Genomic DNA, 23,752 nt, shown 5'->3' with positions numbered 1-23,752 from the left:
TGCCTTTTCATCCCCAGCAATTACCTGAAGCAGAGGCATAGCCTATAGCAAACAAAACTGTGGGTGTTCCCTATGATAAAATTTTAAAATTCCACTTGGGGTCTATAAAGCAGTACTTCATTTCAGAAAATTGAAACAGTTCATTCAGATTTTGACTGTTTTCATTTTAGATTTTTATGCTATGGAGAAGAAGTAGTAGAAACAGGAGAGTATTAACAGCAGGAAACTGTTTTCTGTGCTTCCATATGACACATTAAATCATCATTGCATTTTTTATTATTTCTAATGGATTTTTTTCAGAGCAGACAATGTATTTATATATGTGGTGGATTTGTGTTTCCTGACAAATTTATTTTCAAATAATCATTAATATTTTCCTCATCTGCAAGTTCACAAGTGTTGTTTTCAAACCCTGTCAAAACAGGTCATATCAGTACAATGTGCTTTTATGTAAAGTAAGAGTTCTTACTGGAGGACCAGGTGGACCAGGTAAACCACTGTCACCCTTTTGACCAGCAGGGCCCTGTAAAGGAATGAAAGAAATGTAATATTAACCATGTTACATAATGTTAAAAAATAACACACGGAAATTAAGTACAAAGACAGAAAATATGGAGGAGAATTACTCACACTGGATCCTTTGGAACCTTTTGGACCTTGAGGACCCTATAGGGAAGAACATAGGCACATAGTTGGAGTATCTTCCACACAACATGCGAGTGTTTTGAACAGGAGGACTGGATGAAGTAACTTACAGGTAAACCAGGAGGACCAGGGGGTCCAAGTGGACCAGCAGGACCAGAAATTCCCTAAGAAAGAATAAGAGAATAAGTCCAGAAATACATTTTACATAGTAGACTGGATTCAGAAATGCATATGTATCAAAAAGGTAGTCCTTGTAAGTGTCCAGCCCCGGTGAGTTTTAATTTAGGCTATTCACTAGTGTCCAAAATAGTCTTTGAAATATGATCTGACAGTTTGAGTTGCATATATTTGTTCTCATGCTCCAACATTTATAGTCACAACTCTGTCCACGTTCAGATCGGCTTTGAAGCCTCAATTTTTACATAGAGGCTTAAAACATGACCTTATAACTAGAAGAGAAGCTATTCTGGGTAGTACATAACAAGATTGGTGCCGTTAGTGTTATCTCATCCCTAACTTAGGTGTATGTTTCCTCCTCCTGAAATGCTCTATGACCTGGTTTTAAGTTGTATAGCTTCACTGTGTTTGTCCATTGTCTAGGAAAGCTTTAACCTCTAGGAGGAAGCTCTGGTGTTAAGAGTTTATAGTAACTTTATATGTCTCTTTCAAAAAAGACATGCATATAACTTGAATGAAAGCATATGTTTTACTTACTGCGTCACCCTTGGCTCCAGGAGACCCCTGTGGGCCAGGAAGACCCCTATCACCCTTTTCACCCTGTTCTCCTGGAGGTCCAATCAGGCCAATCAAACCAGGATGTCCCTAAACAAGATAGAAGAAAGAGTGAGAACTCAATATATATGAAGTAGATGTGCTTTGCAAACAAACAAATTAAAGCTTTCAAATGACATCACAGTTGCTAGTTATCAATTAACTTGAAAAAAATACACTGTGAGCATATTAAATGTTAGTTGGCTTTTTCAGATTATTTGCAAGCTGTGAATGCTTATTCAGTGAAAGACATCAAAGTGCACCATAGTCCTTTCTGAAACTGATGCAGAAATAATAATACCTATAGATTACATACCACCTTTTATATTTTGATACTTATAAGCATATTACAGAGCTGCACATAGGATTCCACAGGTAATAGAGCTGTATAAACAGCTGACCTAACCATATAAACAAAAATCGTAATTCACAAGATATTTTCATATCCTTTTCTCTATACGGTTCTTCCCTGATGAACAAGCAATCAATAAATTGTTGGGACTCTATTAGAAAATGGTATTCCAGATCTCTCAATCCGTTATTTCAAAAAGAAAATATAGCTGAAAAATATTTGCATTTTGTTGTTATAAAATTAAAATCTCTAACAATTTTAATTTCCATTTATTTATTTATTTATTGTGAAACCAAAGGTTCTCTTTACATCAGTTTTTGGAGTTTTCATTGAAAGGAAAAAAATTTGCATGGTCATTAGATTACCATACAAGACAGTAATGTTTTTCTTTCTACTTATCTCCAGGATATCAGATGTTACTGAAAACTTCACAATTACCACTAAAGCTATGGAAAGCTGATTGATAGATAGCTCAGGTTGTCTTGCTTTCTGATACAAAACAACAACAAGAAAAACAACAAACAAACAAACAAACAAAACACCACAGCATTTCTTTCTGCTAATTTTATACAGTCCTTTAGACTGGGCCAAAATAACAAAGGTACAAACAATGAATAAAAATATAGACATTCTTATATACCTTCTCTCCTTTGGAACCTGGATCTCCTTTCAGGCCAGGTAAGCCAGGTGGACCCTAAATAAAACAAGGGAAGAAATGAAAAAGTAAGTTTTTACATACTGCACAAATCATGTTTTCTTGAAATATTTTAAAGGCAGAGTAACTGAAACTGTGGAGGCATTCAGTGGTTGATGGTTGTGATTTAGGGCTCAAGATAATATCGATGTGTATGTTTAAAAAGGCATAAAGATGATGCTATAGCATTTAAATTTCTCTATAATTAGAAATCTATAAAGAAGGAAAAGGTCAATTAAATTCTTAAACTGCACTGAAAGCATCCAGTAAGCTATATGATACTCAAACATTTCAACTGAATTTTTGTTGATTAGCTTAATTTTGCTTGTGTTTACATGATATGCTTTATTTTTACTTCCACCTTAGTTGATGTACCTATCCAGAAAGTAATATGTATCTTCTCCAGTTTCTTATTTTAGCCCTTTATATCATAAGACAGTATAAAATATCCCTTGTTTTCTACCAGTTCAAAAAGATTTTCTACATTTTTTCTACAGCCCAAAAAGATTATTGCAGAATAAAAATCAGGTTGTTTATAGTAACTGCTCCTCAATATTTTTTTTTTGTTGGAGAACTACTTCATAGTTTGATTCCATACTTAAGGTATGGAATCATACCTTAAGAGGCTGAGAGGCTGATTAACAGGAAAAAAAAAAAAAGATTAAAAGTGAGAGTAATCTCACTTTTAATCAACTTAAGTTGACATTAGTGGTTTTATTTCTTTCAGATTTACAAGGCTTTTGACTTCAACTAGTCCTGAGAAGATAGACCTGCTGTGGAACTATCAACATACTTAAATTAATCAATGATAATGGATCTGTAGACTACAAACTCTTCTAAAACACATGCTTAAGTAGAGTTCATCTATTTCCCCAATCATATGAGAATATTCAGCTACATAGTATGTACTTGTAGGGTATCCTGTAAGGATAGAAACGAATAAAATATTCACAGAGCAGTATTTCAGTAGGTTTTCAGAAGTTCAGAATTTCTACCAGTCATTAGTTTGAATTAATGTTTTGAATATGATGTTCAGAATTGCAATCAGTATTTCTGAAGTTTTAGCCTCAGCTAACTTAAGGGGCCTTAATATTTTCCTGTCTCTAATAGCAATCCAACCTATGACCATATTTGATTTTTAATTCCTTGACACTGTTTAGGAATTTTAATTAAATATTCTAAAAACTTTTTATATGGTGGAATATAAGAGAAACATTATGCCCTATTTTGCTACAACAATTTTCTAATTTTTAAAAAGTTAGACCCCTTGGAATTTAGAAGTTACCTAGAAGAAAATTACTTAAGTAATAGCCTGTAACACTGATGACATAAAATTATAAGAGAATTTGATAGTGTGTCATAAGCATGTACTTATATATATATATATACATATATAATTATAGATCTTATATATGATACAATAATATTGAATATTTTTGAATTACTGCTATACAGACACCATTCCAAGATATTTTCTGAGGTTCATATGAATAGCAATGATAGTTTTCTATAATTTGAACAGAATGAGGTGAAAAATTCAGGCTATGCCACGTATATGCAAGTACCAAAAAGGTATTCATTTCTCAGAGGCTATTAATCTCACACTGAACATGTACGCATTAGGAGCTGAGCTGCTAAACTAAGTCAGTATCTCATCACTATTAGTCTCCAGCTGGCGGTGGACATCTGTGAAGTTATGATACGGATAGCAGTAATAAGTGACCTTTTCAACCTGGCACAAACTCAAAAGTGCCATAACACTTCATGTACAAAATATTATTCAGTGTGTATCCTTTCCATCTCTACTTCAGAATATCATTAGATGCAAAAGCCCAGACAAATACATAATTCATGAATAAAAGGTGAAATTTTAAAGCCTCTGGAATACAGAATCAGGCATTCTCACCTGCAGTGTATTGTGCTCTACTGTAAATCTACTCTCATGCTCTTCTCCTGATAGCAAAATGCTGGGGAGGAAGGGAATGGAAGGAAGGAGACCTCATCTCAACAACATTTATGTTATAAATTTTACTTACTTAAAAAAAAATAAAGTTTAAGTTGCAGCAGTACATCTAAAAAAGTTCTTGCTGAGCTGACAAGAAGCCAGTGCATTTAGGATAGATAATACACTCAGCTTCATATTTGAATTGAATGTTAAAATGGAGATTTTGATTTTGATGATGTATTTGGAGGCTTCTGGTGACTGACGTGAGAAATGGATGTTTCTTACTGCCGAATAATTTTTCATTGGACTCTAGCTTCTTACTGGGGAATGTTCTCTGGAAAGATTTTCAGTTTGTGTATATGGCATAAGAGCAAAAACTTTCAGTGTTACGGCTACCCAAAGACCTGTATCCCCTTAAGGCCATACAGGAAAGGAAACATGGGATTTCCTTCACATTTCATACACACAACCTTTCCTTTTGCCTTTAAGAATCATATCATATCTGAAATAGAGGATAGGCCCTTAACACCTAGTATCCTAAGGAAATCTTATTATCCATGTTAGCATAGTTAATCTTCAAAATAACAAAGAGTATATTTTACTAAAATTTAGTAAAATTTAATGTGATAGCACTGCTTGCAGACTGTAAGATGTCTTCAGAGCATAACTTTTTTTTTTTTTCACCTAACTTTAACAGTTTATGTTTTGTTTTGAAGTTTCTTATTCCCTGCGTGTCATTCAACTGTGATAATATAGGTAAATTCTACTTCAGTGAATTTGGAGAGAAAAGAGAGATAAGAACTTTTTACTAAATTGGGTCACCTTTGTTTGATCTGTGAAGAAATAAAATGCTGGCCATATAGTTTGGATCTGAATTTCTACACATAATGATATCAATATTTTGTAATTCAAAATATTTTTTGAATATCATCAATATTTTGTAATTTGTGTTCACAGTGTTTTTTTTTTTTTTTTTTTTTTTTTTTTTAGTTTTGTAGAAAAATGTACTAAAATAGCAAGTGTAAATAGAAATAATGATATAATTTTATAGTATGTTATGTCATCTAAAAGCTTCCCTTGCTTTAATCATATTAATAACACATAGCAAAATATACTTGGCTAGTTTGCCATACAATGTTCAAGGCAACCTAACAAGAAGGTATTTTGTCCAAGTTTTACAGCAATTAGGTCAGTGTGTAGAAGTAATTTACAAAGCTACCAGTAACTTGCCTTACAGTATAAACAGATCTCTAAAAACATCTCAATATGCTTTTTAGGACTAACAGGCTGCTGTCAAATTTATTAACCAGAAATCATATAAACTCAATTCTAGCTGAAATAATAGAAAAATTCCTCATGAAAGGTGACTGATTTTATCTAACAGCATGGTTAAAATTGGAGTTGCATTATTTTGTTCATAGGAACAGCCAATGCAGATAACTATTTTGTCTGATATCTTCCTATTTGATCTATACTGCTTATCTATCAGCAATGATATTTTTATGAGTCTCACAGTTGCACCACTCAGTACCTTCTGCTACATTATAAAACAATGTTTTCTGTGATTCTGTGATTCTGTAATGTAAAGAGCATTAATATAAATGCTTGAGAGCATAAAGAAAAGGAGGATGGCCAACAAAGTGTATGTAATTCTGCTGGCATTGCTGTAAGCAAAGGGGGTTGAATCCAAGAGAAATGGGGTATCCAGCTCCAGCCAATGCTCTAGAAACCGGGAGCTTGGTTCATTCAGACTCTTTTAAATGCTTTGCTCATGAATTTTATTTCCTGGGTCTGCCACAATGAAAAACAGACCGGATGCTGCTGTTCATTTTTATAAAACTAGCATGTTTTCTTCTTAGGTAGAAGTATCTTTTTGGCCTTACTTCAGAATTAATCTTTTTCTTTCTCTAAAGAATAGATATGATCTAATCTTTTTCCTAGGAATAATGCTTTCATACACTGGCAGTCGTTAAAATCAATGGATGCATAGAATTTATCACTGTTAAGGAAACAAAATGATTTAATATATTAAGCTTTGCTGATGTGGAGACTAAAGTAGATTTTTTGATAGTAAGCTTCACTGGTTTTATTCTGAATTCTACTGCGGGGATTTCAGGAATGTGGTTTTAGACTGCCTTATTTCACTCTTTAGCTGGTATAAATCAATATAGCTACCTACTGAAGTAGAGCACTAGAATGAAGGAAGTCATATGCATCAGTTTCTAACATGACAGAAGAACAGCAACTTTGTGCTAAGAACTGACTTATAAATTATTTTTTCTATAATATGCACAGACATCTTAATGATGTCCTTTAAAGGTTGCCTTTTCTATTCTGGCACTGAATGGAACGGTACTCACCAGAGGCCCAGGAGGGCCATCCTGACCTGGTGCTCCAGGTAGACCTTGCTCTCCCTAGAGAGAACATAATATTTGTGTTACTGGAGAATATACGAGAAATACAACATTTAAAATATTATTATATGTTCAGTTTACTCACCACAGGGCCAGGAATACCTCGAAGACCTTCCGGGCCAGGTTTTCCTGCAGGTCCCTGAGGACCAACCGGACCCGTTTTTCCAGGAGCCCCTTCTGCACCAGGTTCACCCTAGAAAGAACATAAGCAAGAGGTCAGAAAGGAAAATTGGACTAAGATTGGCACAGTAGCTGCAAAGTGAGAACAAAGTTTCCTCGATCCATTTTTCAAAAGATATTCCAAAACAGTGTTCCAGAACATTTTTCTGAATGAAATTATGATAGCTTCATATAAGCAAGGGGGTGTCAGCAAAGCATGCTTATCCTTCTTTTCCACAGGGGTGAGCTAAGTTGGGCCTGTAATGGTCAGAGTCCACCATGGGCTCTGTTATGTACTGCTACTAATTCTGGATCCTAATTTGGATTTTACAGTTTACGAATTATTACTTTAATAAGTTTCACACTCAGTGAATGATAAGCAACTTACTTTTCATTTATATATAATTTACATTTTCATGCTCCTACAAAAAAAATAAAATGTATGTGTTACCTTTGCACCTTTTTCACCTTGTCTGCCTTCAGCGCCAGTTGCTCCAGGAGGTCCCTGTGAAAGATAGAGACTGAGCTCATAATCTCAGTTTTCTAAGATATTTCTACAATGAAAAAAGGGCCATTTCCACTGTATTAATGAGTAATAAATGCTAAAAAATACCCACAACATTATATTTCTTTCTAAAAGAATATGTATCACCTAATATCTCTGACAGGATAAGGTTAAAAACAAAGAAATATCTTGGAAAAAAATCAAAACAGGTTATAAAAGTAAAAGTATAAGAACAATGCTTCTTATACATATACAATGACAGTTTCAAATTTGCTTTGCATTGTATTATATCTATTCACTGTAATCTATCTAAGATTTCAAAAAAGAAATCTATCTAAGATTTCAAAAATCTTGCATTATACAATGCCCAGAATGGCACATACTTCTTTATTCTCAAAGTCAGTTATACGCCTTTTAAATGTGTTTGGAGCCAAAAGTTGATACATGCCTCAATATTATTCAGTAAATGTGAAAGAGAAAAAAATAAATCGCATGACTAGTGGTTGTAAGGAATGAATAAAATACACAGCAAACAAGCAGTTCCTGGTAGTAGGTTTTGTGCTATTGCTCTACAAAAGCTCTATTTTACTAAGAAAGTAAAACTTGGTACTGAAGGAGGATGTAATAATGGGTTACATGTAAGTTTCAGGTGAAGGCCATAAGACAGGAGTTGCTGGACAGTAGTCCAGCAGCACTGTGTTTACCTATTGCTGATGTCACCCATTTTTAATTTTCTTAAGGTTTCAATGAAAAATAAAAAAGCATTTTTTTTTTTTCTGCCAGAACATCACAGTTTAATTTTCAGGTTGGGGAATTAATACTCATAGCCTCAATTACGAAAAGAGGCAGTATCTAGAATCTAATGTACTGTTCTAAAAATGGCTCTCTTACATATACTTAGTTTAGAAAGATGCACTCAAGATTATGGACCAACTATTTTCCTACAAGGTTAATTTTTAGCCTGGGAAATGTCTTTACTACAAATAGTTATTTCTTGTCATCCAATGAACAGCTTAAAGCAAAGGGATAGAAAAGGGACCATAATCAAACACAAGGTGATTTTCTGAATTTATAAACTAACCCTCTAAGAATAATCTATTCATTAATGCAACAGTTTGTAATGTAGAAATATTTTAAAAAATGTTCTAAGCTAAGCAACAGAAAAAAAAGGAAAGCCAGCTATTTCCATTTACTTAGTCCTTTTAAATTCACAATAGACAAAAAAAAAAAAAAAAGTTTTGTGAACTCAAGGCCTTAGATCTCAGTTTGATCTAATAGCGTTTTTCTTTCTACACATATTTCTTCTTTTTACATACATTATTCCAGAAGAAAAATTTGCATCAATATTGTTACAATAATAAGTCTCTGATGTGTAGGTTGTGATAGGTTGGGTGGATCACAATTTGGCATGATAATTTGAAAAATGATTATCAGGTTATAAAAAAAACACACAGGAATATTTTAGAAGTAGGGTGTATCTTTCTTACATGAATTAATTTACATGTCCGTTGTCTTTACTTCTAGGAAATTCCTTTAACTCAAGTTCACGTATCAGTTATAATCTATCTTGCCTAAGAAACTAAAAAAAAAGTGTGATAGTTTGTACTTAAGAAATGTCTCTACAGAATCTAGAAATGCAGCTGCAACTTGAATTAACAGAGCTCAAAACACTGTGATCACTAAATTGCGAATACAATGAATCATGATTGCTAAACAAAGAGGGTACATTCATTATCAAACAGTGCCAGTGCTGCACCAAGCACAAAGCAGCTAAATGAACTGCACTTGCTAACAGGCTGTGATTGCTGGCATGGCACAGACGGTGTTTCTACATTGAAACACTGCTAATTGTTATTTAATTTACCTTCCTACACTTGAGTTGTTGGAGTGTCTGATAAATTTAAAGTGACAAAAGATCTCGATAGCAATAATTTACATTAATGCATGGCTCCCCAACCTCACCACCCAGCTACCATGATGATTGTTACACTTTAGTTTGGATGTATTGCCTTATACAGAACTGAGAAGACAGAAGAATTTATATAGAAACAAACCTGTTCAGAATTTTTGTTATGCGAACCTACTGGACATTCCTGTCTGTTCTTCCATATCTATGATTTTCATTAAAATAATTTCAACTGTTTTTTTTTTTTTTTTATTTTTATTTTTTTTTTTTAATAGCTATCTGTCCTCTAACCAAAACCATGATTTCCAACACAGAAAAACATGATCACATTTCATCAGTCTGTTAAGATAGCAACCTAGTCTGCCATATTTCTAGGTATTTCATGTATTTTCAATCACAAAATGGCTTAATTTTTAAGTGGTGTGTGCATTCTGCTGATATCCTGTATGATATTATAGAAAAAATAGATGCAGAACTTCATAGAAATGCTTATTTTTTTTTCTAAATTCTTCAACATAGTACATAAAGGGAACTAACCAAATACGTTTCTAGTTCTCCAATTTTAGAAGTTGGTTATGGTGCAGAATTGACATCTGTTTCTTTATTGAAAGCAGGCAATATACACTCCACATTAGAATAACAATGTATCTAAGTCTTGAAATTCTTTAAATTCTAACTTCTTAGAGTAATATATGAACCTTAGGTGTATGTGATCTAGACATATAATTGAGTCTAATAAAATGGCCAAGCAGCTAATTACACAGCTGAATGGCCTAGCACACCGAAAGGCTGAGAGAAACGTAAGCGAAGCCTTCCTGTGTTGACTTTTATCAACTGGGTATGTTATTTGTTGTAAGAATGGATAAGAAAATGAATATTGTTTTATGGTGCCTTTTCCTCATGCTGTTTTTGTCATTTGTCAGATAGAAATCAAAGCATTCAAACTATGCTACCCATACTATGTTACCCAGTACTCTACAGCAAAACAAAAAAAGTGCAAAGAGTAGGTGCAAAGAATTAAGTTGCAGAAAAAAAATAACAGCATCATGTTAACTGTAGAGTGATTTAGGTTTTGTGTCTACATTTCTAGACAAGCAGACATTGGATCAGGAAATATTGACCTACGGAAGCCTTTTCAGATGTTCCACTTTTCAGAGATGACAACTCACTTATCTCCCACATTGAAAGCAGAAACTGAAAAACATTCTACCTCTCCAGAAATGCAATCTTCATACATTGTGCTGTTGGCCAATGCTGGTGCTGTTATCAGCAACAAGAATACAGCAGAGAACTCTTACTGCAATTTGTGAATTCCTTGGCTGACTCAGATTGCTCCAGGAACACAGTTAACTTTAATGCAGTTTTTGTCTTCAGAGCACTTAACAACACTTTCAGAATCACCCCATCCTTCTGTGGGGCAAGTTTCAGTCTTCTTTTTTGGCAGACAGAGAAATTCAGACAGCAATACTACAAATGTTTAACACACATAATGGGAAAACAGTTGGAAAAGGGGTTCCTAGTACCAAAGCTGTAATAGACTACTTGTCTGTTCAGCTTGGAAGGTAATATGCATACATGCAAATGCCTCAAGTTTTCTAGAGAATCTAGGCTGACTTCCATCAGTGGAGAACTTAAGAGATTCGATGGTGTGTCTGACTTCAATAATAATTATGGCATGCTTTTACTTCAACACTACTTTCATTCACATTCTGCAATCAGTATTCCAGTAGCTGACTATTTTTAACTAAGAAAGATCAGTAAATGTTTCTGAGTACATCCCTTTTGTTTTAGAACTATATCCTTCTTTGAGGCTATTTAATACAAGACAACATTTTTAAACCAAAGAATATACATTTTCTCCAAATACTTCCAACATTTACTCCTGAACTTTCATTGTTAGAACTATCTCTTCTTAGAAGTTATAAACCAAGATAGAACCTACATAGAAGAAAACCTCTCTTGACTATCCAGCTAAAGTGACGTGTGTATCTATGTAGCTATATTTTTTTCTTGTGCATTCAAAATATTGAGTAAAGCCTTTTGTTTCATTGACAAGATGCTCCTTAAAAGAATTATTATTTTGGAATTCTCCTATCATTACAGTTAATGGGAGTTTTATCGCTGAATTCAAAACCAGAGTTCAGTCAATACTAAAGTAGTTCCTGAAAGTCTGATCAAATTAAAATGTATTTTAAAATCTGTCACTATTTTGTTGCATTGATCCTCTCTTCTGTTGAACTGGAGAATATGGCATTTTGGTTGTTAATGATAAAATCGATTTGGCTGAGTGTTTCCCTTGATGGATTTATGGTCTAATTTTCTAAACAGTATGTGCACAAATCCATGGTAGATTTGCATGCACAATTACTATGGTTACTTGCACCATAACTAGTTAGATGTATAAAGCCTTCTGAACATGTATTTATCTGATTTGGTCATAGCACCTTCATTGAAATTGTGTGTCCTTCAAATCTGTATGAAAGGACACTGCCTGAGGTTTTTGTTGAAACTGATTCTACCATGCTGTTGTGAAATGTGTTCATCTGATTCGTGTCAATATGGAACAATGCTAGGGCCACATGGTATGCTGGATGTGACCTGTCTTACATACCCTTGTATAACCACAAGTCTAAGCAAAACAGAGTGGTTAATGTATACAGTTCTTGTATCTTGCAAAGGAATAGTCCAGCAATTTGTGTCAATAAGAGAACAAAGGGGTTTCAGAATAACTGCTAACTATTATGACTATTGCATGGAACATGATATCTGGCCAAGAGATTAAGGTGAAGGGGAAAGCTGAAGGATGACTAAAAGACAAAGCTTGCAGGGGACGCTGCACAAGTTTCTGACATCTGGCCAAGATGGACAAAGGAGGAGGACAAGAAAAAAAGCCTGGGAGGAAGACTACGAGACTTCAGCACGAGAGACCCCAAAAGGGACCACCAGAGACTGATACGCATGCACCAGTAGGAGGGTTCGGATTCTGGGAACTAATTATAGTAACGCTGCCTTTCCTAGAAGTCATAATGAATATGTAGTAGCCTAGGAGCATAAAAACCAGCTGCCTGATGTAACCTGTGTGTGTCTTGGTGGAGCAGAGACTCCTGGTGCACCCAGCGCTTTTTGCTTACCTCTATTCATTTAATAAATTGTAAACTTCGATTGCAATCCTATTTGGGACTTAGCCATTTATTACACTACTGATGAAAAATAATGAAGAACATTTTTTACTGTTCATTCTGCTAGCAAAGTATGAAGCCTTCAGTTATTCACTATTTATCTCTAAAATGACATCAATACCATACAGACTCTCTACAAGCTTGAAACGTTCAGGTAGTCAAGTAATGTAGAATCTGATTCTAAAAACTTCAGAATTTTCTTCAGAATACAGGAGTGAGATTACTTGGCAATATTTAGATGGAATCATAGAACAGTTTGGGTTGGAAGAGACCTCAAAGATCATATAATTCCAATCCCCCTGCCATGGGCAGGAACACCTACCACTATAGCAGGTATCTTACCATACATTTTTCCTTTTTTTCTTCACAGTATTCATAAATTGGAATTGTGTCAAAGCCCAGGTGACAGATGCATTTGCATTTCTGAAGTGTTTTTTACCTAGCTAGAAATAGCAATATATCCTATCTACTAGGAATGAACTACTGCCTTCCATATAATAAAGTAGGAAGTTCTAATCTGATGTAGAACAAACATACTAATTGAATTATGGCTCAACTGAATATTAGCAGTTCTAGTGATAAGGTTGTTAATGCTACCAAAATCATTTATAATATTTTAAATGTTTTGCAAGCTTGTGGAGCAAATAGATTATTGTGTAAAATAGATAAAACTAATTAGGCATGTCAGTTCACTCAAGCCCATTAAATAGAGCAATTTAACACATTTTGTTAAATAGCTCTCAGCTTACATTTAATGATGCTCCCCCTATCTTTTTTTAAAGTGTAAAAACTGCATCTAATTGCTGTCTGAGAGAGATCTGAAGGTTGATACATCTACTACAGTTCTGTAAGTATAACATTACTTACTGTTTTTGATTAACTGTATTTGTAAAGCCTGTGAAGCTTCAAAGATTTTAGAAATAATGAAATGGCTTCATAAGCTATAGAAATGTCTGCTTGTTAATTTTGTATGTGGAGGGGATGACATAGATTTGCGCAGAAGTTGTGTTCAAATTATTTTATTTCATAAGTGAAAGACACCAAAACAGGCACTTTCTTTCTGTTCTCTGCCAGCAGTCATATGCCTAAAGATGATGTCTAATATTACTCTCATTGTCACACTCCTATTAGCAAACCAGGAAAAATGCTAGTTTCTTAACCTTGCAGACACTGAATTCACTTGGGTGAGAAGAAAAAACATGTTATTATAGACAAGTATAGACACTTCCCCATGTGTTTTTGTTCTGCTTGATGTTGGCAAATAAGGGCATTTGTGCTGATGGATATATACCTCTCGTGATTTGTCATGATCTAAATGCAGCTCTAAATGTAACAAAATTTACTTCTGACAATGCTTCTAGACCACCTTAAATTTACTTAATATTACAAATAAACAAGTAGCTGAAGTGCTCTAGAACATGTCTCAGAAAGGGAAACGTACAAGAGACAATGAGAAATGACTCACCCTCTTTCCAGGTGGACCAGGTGGGCCAGCTTCACCTGAAGGACCTGGTGGACCCTGCAGTGGAAAGTGGTAGGCTTAGTGGTAACAAAAGATAAAAGTTATAGTCCTTCTTAAATTCAACAAATGTCTGCAATGCGTTGATCCCCTTCAATAGACAGAAAGTCTGTTGAAGTCTATGTAGTCCATAAATATACATACAGAAATGATACTTGCTTAATCAGCAAATACTTTCTTAGGGTAGTCTTTTGCAGATTTTAAAAGGTTTTGTTAGTGTACAAAATGCAACCACTCTTTTCTTTTCCTGCTTAAAACAAATCATTTCAGCCCAGAGAGTGGCTGCACAGAAGTAGCATATGATCTTAGACTACTGCCTACCTCTATTAAGAAGTGTTTCTTGTGTTTTCAGGTGCTCAAGTTGCTACTTTTGCTATAGTTTTCACTAACATCTGTAAAATAAATGCCCCTACGTGGTCTTCTATTGAAAATATTTTGTGCACTGATAAGCCATTTGCCTAATTCATTTAGGTTAACCTGTAATAATCTTTTAAATATTTTGGGGTTGCTGAACAGTTTTTTTTTCTTCATGAACACAACACTCTAAAAGTACTTATTCTTGAGTAAGACATACAGATGCTCATCCTGAAGTTTGCAGGTTAAACCCCAGTTTATAACTTAGTTGCAACCATATGTCCAATGTACTAACATTTTTCTTTCAAGTTGTACTGTACTGTACTGTATTTCCCTGATAACTAGAAATTCCAGAGCTGTTAAGAGACTTTCCAAAATGGAAGCCCTAGCTTTTTGCAACAGAAAATGAAATTCATAATGCTTTAACATAGGAATCTCCAGAAATGTAAGAGCTTTTATGATTAATATGGGTATTACTCAGATAGATTTAACATGAAATACAGCAGAAATTCCTAGATTTTGCTTCATTTCAACAAGTGAGCTAATGAAGACTATTTTGCTGCTGCATTACTTTCTTATGCTCAGAGTTGCTCTATTTTTAGTGCTTCTCAGCAGCTCCAGCACAAATTCTTAACACATTGTTTGTTTCTACTTCTAAAAGAAATTGACCTCTTGCTTTTGTGTGTATTATATAGATACTTCTATCTCTACAAGGAAATAATGAGATATTTTTTCAGTACAATACAAAAAAAGAATCCATTTAGAAAATATTTTTTAAGAGCATGAATTTACAGAAACCACTGATTCAGCAAAAAGTACTTTCTTAGCGTAGGAGAGAACATGCAGCCAAAACAAAATGAATGAAACAACTCACAGGTTGACCAGGATCACCATCTTCACCCTTCTCTCCACCAACACCATCTTGACCCTACAGAAATCATGTGAAAATAAACAAAAGACAAAATTTAGACAAAATAAGTAATTTACTTTCATATATCAAGATAAGAATACAGTTTTTCTACAAGGATTTCTTCTAAGGACAGTCATTTTCAAAACTTTTTAAAGATTTCCAAACCTTTTGTTAGATTTAAGAAATATATGAACAGCCAGAACAACAGCTCTGACAAGAAAGACCTCATTCTCAAACAGAGAAGAGGTGAGAGTAACTAGAATTCAGTGAAAACTAAGACCAGGACCTAAATCTGTTCTTAAAATATACTTACAGCTGGACCAGGTTCCCCAGGGGGACCAGGATCTCCAGGAAAACCAACCGGACCCTAAATAAGTCAGGAAAAAAAAAACACAGGAATATGTCATCCATTGAGAAGCAGACAGCAGTCAATAGAAATGTTTTGTGAAGAATATAATGAAGTTAATTCAAATATAGAATTTAATTTGTAGCTCTGTATTTAGCAGAACTTCAGCAGTGCTTCACAATGCTTTCTGTTAAAATTATTAAGCTTACTTACTGGGTTACCCTTAGGGCCATCATCACCTGGAGGTCCTTTAGCACCTGGTGGTCCGGCTGCTCCGGGTGGACCAGCCTCACCTTTTTCTCCCCTTTCACCTTTTGGACCCTGTAGAAATCATGTGAACACAAAAAATATTGTCTAGGAATCAAATGCCTAAAAACACATTAGTGGCAAAACTGTTTTTCAGATCTGGACAATGTTATTCAATAAATGTTTGCATGTGAATGGGAAATCAGGCCCTCAGCCTCAGATTGGAAAACCTGTGTATCTCAGGTCTGACTGCCAACATCTGCACCCAGATGCGAGTCTGAACCTATTCTGCATCAGTGAACTGTTTCCAGAGAGATAAATACGCATATAAAAGTTAATACTTTGGGAAGAACAAATAGGTACTCTTTTACGAAATCTTCACAGCTTTATTTTCTAATCATTAGTACAAGATGTGGCTATAATTATAAGGATACAAATTGCATTTCAAGTTCTTCACTGAAAATTTAAAGACAACATACACAATTAATCTGATTAAATGCTTTCTAAAGCAAGCACTACCAGATACCTTTGTTAACCATACAGGTTAGTAAGACAAAATCAAAGTACTCACGGATGTTCCAGATTCTCCAGGAGGTCCAGGGTTACCAGCTTCTCCAGGTTCACCCTGTACATGTGTAAGGATAAATTAATGAGTCATCAGGTAGAATATTTCTATGAATTTATTCTGTTACTACATACCGTTGCATGCTTATTCATGTTAACAGCTTATAGGAACTGTCTTTTATTGAGACTACCTAAAGGCAGTTGTTACATGTGTTTTTGCAGAACTGGAATCTGAAATTTTTGAAAGAATCTGTCAAACTAAGCTTTTAGTGAGACAGGAAGACAAACTTTCCCTGTGGGCTTTGGAAGTTCTTCCCTTTTATTATCCCATACATTACAAATTTCCTGTTTGTCTTCTTCTTTTCTAGTCACAGAAAAGCCAAAGAAGTATATTGACTATGTATATATGTATATTTTCCCTTTAAGATATATTTTTGCCTGGAAGTAAGTCCCTACAAATAAGAAAATACTATTTGGAGATTAATTTCAATTGAGTAGAGACATTATTGCTGAAGCTACTGTTAAAATAAATAATTACATAAAGAAAATCTATTAGGATAAAGTAATAGCATAATCATTAGTAAAACTTTTACCACAGGCCATAAAAGCACATGCTATGTAATTGCTAGTGATGGAAATTGTTTAGTAAACCAGATGGCTTTGAAAACACCATATGAGAACACCAATCCATACAAGTCAAAGATTATACACTATTAATTGAACATTAAAGTTAATTCCTTCTTTTTTTTTTTTTTTTTTTTTTTTTTTTTTTTTAGCCAATACATAGTATTATACATGTAAAAGATTCTTTGTCATTGTTCATTTTCAAATTTAGTTATGACTGATTATTTTCTAGCTCAGTGGACTGATAAATAAACCTTTGTATAAACTACTCTGTTAGTAGAATATTTAGCTAGTAGTGTCACAGATACACAAATCTGTGAAAGGATAACAGAACTTGCTTTCCAATTGTCATGGAGTGCTGTGGTAACAATATATTTTTATTCCAGAGGATTTTTTTCAACTTGTGGTTGTTAATAGGGGATTTTCCCCCCCATTTTCCCATTAAACTTGTGTGTCATTCATATCCTGTATGACCTGCATGCCCCTGTGACAGTTCAATTAATGCAATGTGCATCTATCTCATTTCCATGCAATGGAAAAGTATAAATCATAAAATATGAAATTTAAACAAACCTCATACTGTAGATACCTTTTTTTTTTTTTTTCTTATAGAAGCTAACGTCAGCGTGATGACCTCACTAGGACCAAAACTTGGCCAAATGTAAATATTAAATTATATAAATGGAATAGGATATGACTACCCAGGTGAATTCCAGAATCAGGTAATTAACAGATTATCAGAATTTTAGGGGCAATATTAACATACCTTTTAGAAAGGACACTTCTAAAGGGTAAAGTTGCCTTTAGAAACTGTGGTATGTTTAATTAGACACACTTAATTTTACAGTGATCTTAATGAATGATCCCTCTTAGTACTTAAAATTGTTTATGTGATAAAGCATATTTTAAAATATGTCTGGTGGATGGATACTTCAGGTCAATAAGCATTGAGTATCCTTTGTAAGAAAATTCATAATCTTCATTTCCTTATTATTTTCTGAACAGTAGTTTTGCTTTCAACTGATGTAAACATCCAAGGCCCAGCTTTGCAAAGTTTTGAGCAATTTTGAGCAAATATTTAGAATATCCTTATGTTAGGCCTTTGATATCAAATTAGAGATCAGCGTGTGCTGGTACATTCTGTTTTTCCCCTTTTTCTTAATTATAAGCAGAACAAAGAGAATAATTGCTGGGCGGAAGCTGGTTTTAGGTGGTTCTGGTTGAGTGTAAGTCTCTAAACTTCTAGACTGCTCCACGGAGGATACAGGCATTAATAATGCAAGGCTACATGCACGTTTGTACTTCAGATTTCTTTGAACATTTAAACCTTCGTGTGTACAGCAGAGGAACAAACAAGATAGCTAAAAATACATGGCACTAAATGTGTCAAAAAGTGTTTATAATTTGACAGAAGGGGTCTTTGTATTAATGATAAAAGATCTTCTGCTACTCCTCAACAATGACGGGAAGGATGCCAAAATATTTTTCCAATCAGCACTGCATTATATTATCTATAGTATGATATATCTCTTGAGGGGGAGCATAGGCCAAAGTATGCCGACATAATAAATAATAACAACAACAGTAATAATAATACATTGGGGGGAAAAAAGTATGTGGGAAGAGGAGGAAAAGGGAAAAGGCTTTGGTTTTGTTTAAAAGCGTGAACAGTCCTCCTATTTAAGTAACACAATGTGATAAAAACAAAACTCCTCCTGACAAAAACAACTCTCCATTATTTCTCAGCTTGCAGAACTCATTAAATGGAACTGAAATTAAGAGGAAAGGAGTCTTAACTAGGAAAACAAACGGTCATATGCTACAACTTGAGAAGGAGGAAGGAAGTAATTAGAAGAAATAAAACCTCCAAAATAATATACGTGGAAGCTTCTCTGTATGAATGCAGATAACACAGGAAATAAGCAAGAGGAAATAAAAGTGACAACTAGGGATACACAAATCTGAATGTCATGTTGAATTAAATTTAGTGTGATGATTGTTGGGATTCTAAATCTGTTTCCAGATTTTCAACTAGCTTAAATCATCTTCAAACCTTTAACTTTATTGGAACCATATCTATTTCTACGGGGAACAAACACATATTGATGTGACTTTTGCTTCATCTCACAGATATGTTTACCACAGATACATTAGACAGTATCTTATATTCTTAACCTTCCAGGTGGAAGGCTACATGATATTCTAAGCCACAGCAGTATAAAATAAAAATAATACTGTTGAAGCCAATTATGTTACTTTAAACTGTGTAACCAAGGAAATCACCATAGCCTTATACTTACTAATCATTCCAAAAACTACATCTTCTCCCCCAAATCTCTTGCCTAATACTTAAATAATTTTGTGATGTAAAATGTGAAAGAAAACAAACAAACAACCAAATAAACAACAATGGTAAATCAGCCATTAGAAGTATAGGTTGATTACTATTAATAATTACTAACGAAAGATATTTGGGAACTGTAACATATCTGTATAGCACCAAAGAAGAATCAAAATGTATATTCCTATTCCAACATTTTCTCCTTCTAGGTATGACATAATCAACATTCTCACCTTTTCACCAACACCTCCAACAGAGCCAATTGAGCCTGGTGGGCCTTGGGGACCCTGCAATGATACAAGATGTTATTTCAAGTACAGTTACCCCAAATATATTGCTTATTACTGAATTTCAAAAGGAATTTAAAGAGAAAAATAGATTAATTCTTACATCAGCTCCATTTGGACCTTGGGGACCTCTTGGACCTGGAGGACCAGGTGGACCCTGTATCAAAGAGACAATTTGGTATATTTAAAATCATAGAATAAAAGTCCAGTGGGGCTTCTTTGGCCAACTATAAATCATATCTTCAATCTGTAAGAGACTTTCAATCTTCACAGTGCCACAACAACAGCAGGGCTAGATTGCAGCCCACTGCATGAGTTCACAAAAATATCCAAGATACATAGTACATGAGCTGAAAATGATCTAATGATTGCAAATCATGAGGACTTGTTTCCCTGTGCGTTACCTACATATCCCTTCCAATGCACAAAGACCTCAGAGTAGCTTATCTGTCTGGTAGCACCCATATGGCCGTACCGTACCATGGTGACTACAGATGGGCAGTAAAAAAGCAGGCAGCCTTGTGTTGGAGGCACACACAAAATGTAGATAGCTTGCAATTCTGTCAAGACCAGCACAGAAGGCATTGTGACAACAGCATAAACAGTTGAAGAATGTAGTCTCAAGATGACCCAGAGAAACATAACCAAATAATGTTTACCATCTTTTGGCATACAATTACAGTCCAATGGAAAATGTGCCATTGATCCCTGATGCTATGGTGCAATGCCCTGAAGTTCCTATTTCAGAAAAGCAGTTCCAAATTCTTCAGCGCAGTGGTGTCTTTTCTCTTTCTTTCCTGACCCTGCTTGCCACTATCCTGTCAGGCAAACTTGGGTGCTTTGCTACCTACTTTTCAGAGTATTTTCTGAAGTTATATAAATCTTTATCTTAGAGTTAAGATGGATGCAGGAAAGCAAAATAAATCCCAGAGGCAGTTCAAAATGCACAAATGTTTCATGCTCAGGCTACAAATTCAGGAGTAAATTATCAAATTGTGAGCTACAGAGAAAATACAATAATATAAGGATGATACTCATTGCCCCCAGAGTGACCGATGAGGACAAAGTCTTACCATTGGGCCCACATCACCGTTTTCACCTTTTTCACCTGGTGGGCCAGGCAGACCCTAAAACACAGGGAAGAAATATGAAAACTATTAGTAGGGTATCTGGAATGATGAGATATAAATCAATATAAAACAATATATATACATGTGAAACTTGGGCGGGGAAGGGGGGAACAAAAGAAAACCAAACCAAAACAAACCTATTTGTAATAAATAAATAAAATGAATTGTTCATATTACAGCAAATGTATATGTAGTCCTGGGATGTTTAAACAAGGTGAATCAGAAAATTAAAAAAAAAAATAATGGACACACATAAACGCTAGGGTGGCTGACTTGAAAAACAGTGTCATCATTATCCAAAACCCAAGTGGGCGTTTGGATAATTTGATTTATGCTATGATACATATATATGTCAACAAAACATGATCAATGCAGCACAGTGAAGTGGCATGCAAAGATGTCTAAGCTACCTCAGTATTGGAAGCCGTAAAACTGCTTTAGCAAGGTGTCCACTGGAGGTAATGAATCCTGCTGAGAGGCATTGCATTGCGTTATGCAAACATTCTTACAAGCAAACTGTCCAAGTTTGTCTAGTAACAAACATCAAGAGAAGGAAACTGTAGATGATGCTAATACTGATACCTAGCATAATGTTCCCCCAGCTAGAAACACTATCACCACTAAGCTGGGCAATCCTAAATGTAGGGTACTTGGCTTCTGCATCAATCCAAGGAGTCCAATAGCATTGTAGTGATTTACGTTATATTAAGGTCTGGTTTTAAGTTTCATCTCCAGTGTTCTGCTACTTCCAAAGTATGTATCAAAATATTACCAACCAGATTGGAAAGGGCAACTTGTCATCTTAGCTACAATGCTGTATAAAAATTAGGAAGTACAAACATAGCCAACACCATATCTATTTCTCAGCTGCCCTCCTACTTTGACACAATCTGAACAACAGAAAGACTTGTTAAAATTCAAAGGTATACCTTTTCTAAAAATGATGTATGTCTCTGTTGTCTATTACAGTGAAAACTTGGCTGACCTGTCAGTGCCTTGTAGTTGTTGTGAAAGCTTATTTACTATTAAACATTCAACATGAAAAAGCCAACGTTAACTCATCAGATACTGCTGTTTTTTTGTTTGTTTGTTGTTTGTTTATCTATCTATCTATATGTATGTATGTATATCCATTGCTTGTTTTAAAAGTTGCAATCTCAGGTCCTGATTCTTCTAATTGTTTCTGTAAATATTAAATTTAAAGCACATTTTGCACTGCTTGCAGAGGCCATATTTATGAAACCTCAAAGGCAATTAAACATTTAATTGATATTTATGTCTTTGAAAATATTATCAAAAGCCATTCAATGAACACCTAATTGTAACACTGAAAATTTCCTACTGATTTCACTGAATTGCTATTTCATTCATTATTGGACATGGTATTTTGGGAGTCTTTTCAGTTCCTTTTGGCAAGATGTTGTTGAGGTGCTTGATATTTTTATATTTCAATATTTAAGTAAAATTGCCATAAACTGTGAGGTAACTTAGATATGTTAGTAGAGTTTTTCAGATTTTCTTGATTTTCTACTCTTTTTGTTAGAAATGCCCTTCTTTAAAAATACTATAAAATATATTTTGAACAGCAAAGAAATTCATAATTAAGGTAATAAATATTCAAAATAACACATTTTCACTTTTATGAACAAAAATACTTTTCCTTAATGACCAATTTAAGTATTATCACTAGAATTTAATTGAAATAAGTGTAATAGAATTACCATGGAATATTATATATAAGAAAGAAAAAATTACTCCTCAGTAGTTCATTAGTACCATGATAACTGCATTACTTGATAAAAGAAATTCCTAATTTCTCAATGATACTTCATACAATTAATATTTTGGTCCACATACATAAAAGACAATCAGAATCAGAAAAATAATTCCTCTCTTTAAGCTAATTTATTTTTATATTTATGTAGCTTCGTGCTGATTAAACATAAAATGGGAAGGTAAAATATACTAGTCTTTCCAAAAACATCACCTGAAACAGTATCCTAAATTTGAGAAAAATAAAAAGGACAATTTCACTCTGTTTAAAATGGTAAAAAACAACAATTCATAAGAAAATTTAGGATTTTTTTTTTTCCTGATTGATTATTTCTGAAAATAAAGAAGTTTTCACTTTCAATGGCAACATGAATCTACACAAGACATACATGTCAGTGCAGTAATAAACTATTTACCTTCCATGGAGGTTTGCAATATTTTATAAACTTCACTAAGTTTTGTGAACCATGTTGTGTAATAGAATTTAATATAATAATAGGTACAGATTAAGGTTTGGTTTACTGAATGAGGTGAGTCAATTCACACATAGTAGATTGAGAGGAGACGTATTCTTTAATATATTAATTACTATTGCTATCATTTTCCAATTTTCAAAGGAGAGTCCTGTATTATTTATACTACAACTTAAAGCATGAATTAGAAATAGTTTCAAAGTGCTTTCTTCTCCATTGTTTTTGAGAGAAAGAAATGTGAAACTATAGGTATACTGCTAATGATGGCAGCAGTGTATAAACTTCACTGAGTTCTGCTAATGTTTCAGAACACACATGATGGCTGTAATGATATATCATTGAGAAACACATTACACTGCCAAAACCTATTTTGAAAATGCGGCAAATGATTAGGACACATTAAATACTCGTCCAGGTTGAATATTTTCTTTAAAATGTGTATCTCCAGTAAAAAAAACCCTGCTCTTGATAAAACAGAAATTGTTTGACTCAATAAACAAATGAATTACTGAATGACATTCTAAAGTCTACAGCTGCCAGGAATTCAGTTTCAGAGCATCTTGCCAATCTTCTTCAGCATTAAATCTGTTATTTGTACATGAACTGTATGAATAT

General features: G+C 34.1%; 1 protein-coding gene across 3 annotated transcripts in view; it reads right to left on the bottom strand.

Moving 5' to 3' along the window:
• Positions 1–23,752, bottom strand: part of COL11A1 (collagen type XI alpha 1 chain) — a gene marked incomplete at both ends in the record, with an annotated part of 142,556 nt that overhangs the window by 5,219 nt on the left and 113,585 nt on the right. For all 3 annotated transcript variants that reach the window (XM_084291221.1, XM_084291223.1, XM_084291222.1), the window contains 16 exons: positions 470–523; positions 631–666; positions 756–809; positions 1,360–1,467; positions 2,409–2,462; positions 6,768–6,821; positions 6,907–7,014; positions 7,432–7,485; positions 14,036–14,089; positions 15,318–15,371; positions 15,667–15,720; positions 15,913–16,020; positions 16,517–16,570; positions 19,708–19,761; positions 19,865–19,918; positions 20,835–20,888. In XM_084291221.1, coding sequence (XP_084147347.1) covers positions 470–523; positions 631–666; positions 756–809; positions 1,360–1,467; positions 2,409–2,462; positions 6,768–6,821; positions 6,907–7,014; positions 7,432–7,485; positions 14,036–14,089; positions 15,318–15,371; positions 15,667–15,720; positions 15,913–16,020; positions 16,517–16,570; positions 19,708–19,761; positions 19,865–19,918; positions 20,835–20,888 — 1,008 coding nt within the window. The remainder of the gene's footprint in view (positions 1–469; positions 524–630; positions 667–755; positions 810–1,359; positions 1,468–2,408; positions 2,463–6,767; positions 6,822–6,906; positions 7,015–7,431; positions 7,486–14,035; positions 14,090–15,317; positions 15,372–15,666; positions 15,721–15,912; positions 16,021–16,516; positions 16,571–19,707; positions 19,762–19,864; positions 19,919–20,834; positions 20,889–23,752) is intronic.

This window comes from Netta rufina, assembly GCF_964035555.1.
Source record: "Netta rufina genome assembly, chromosome: 8".
Classification (NCBI taxonomy): domain Eukaryota; kingdom Metazoa; phylum Chordata; class Aves; order Anseriformes; family Anatidae; genus Netta; species Netta rufina.
The sequence above is the reverse complement of the archived record's forward strand: the minus strand, read 5'-3'. Positions and strand labels throughout refer to the sequence as shown.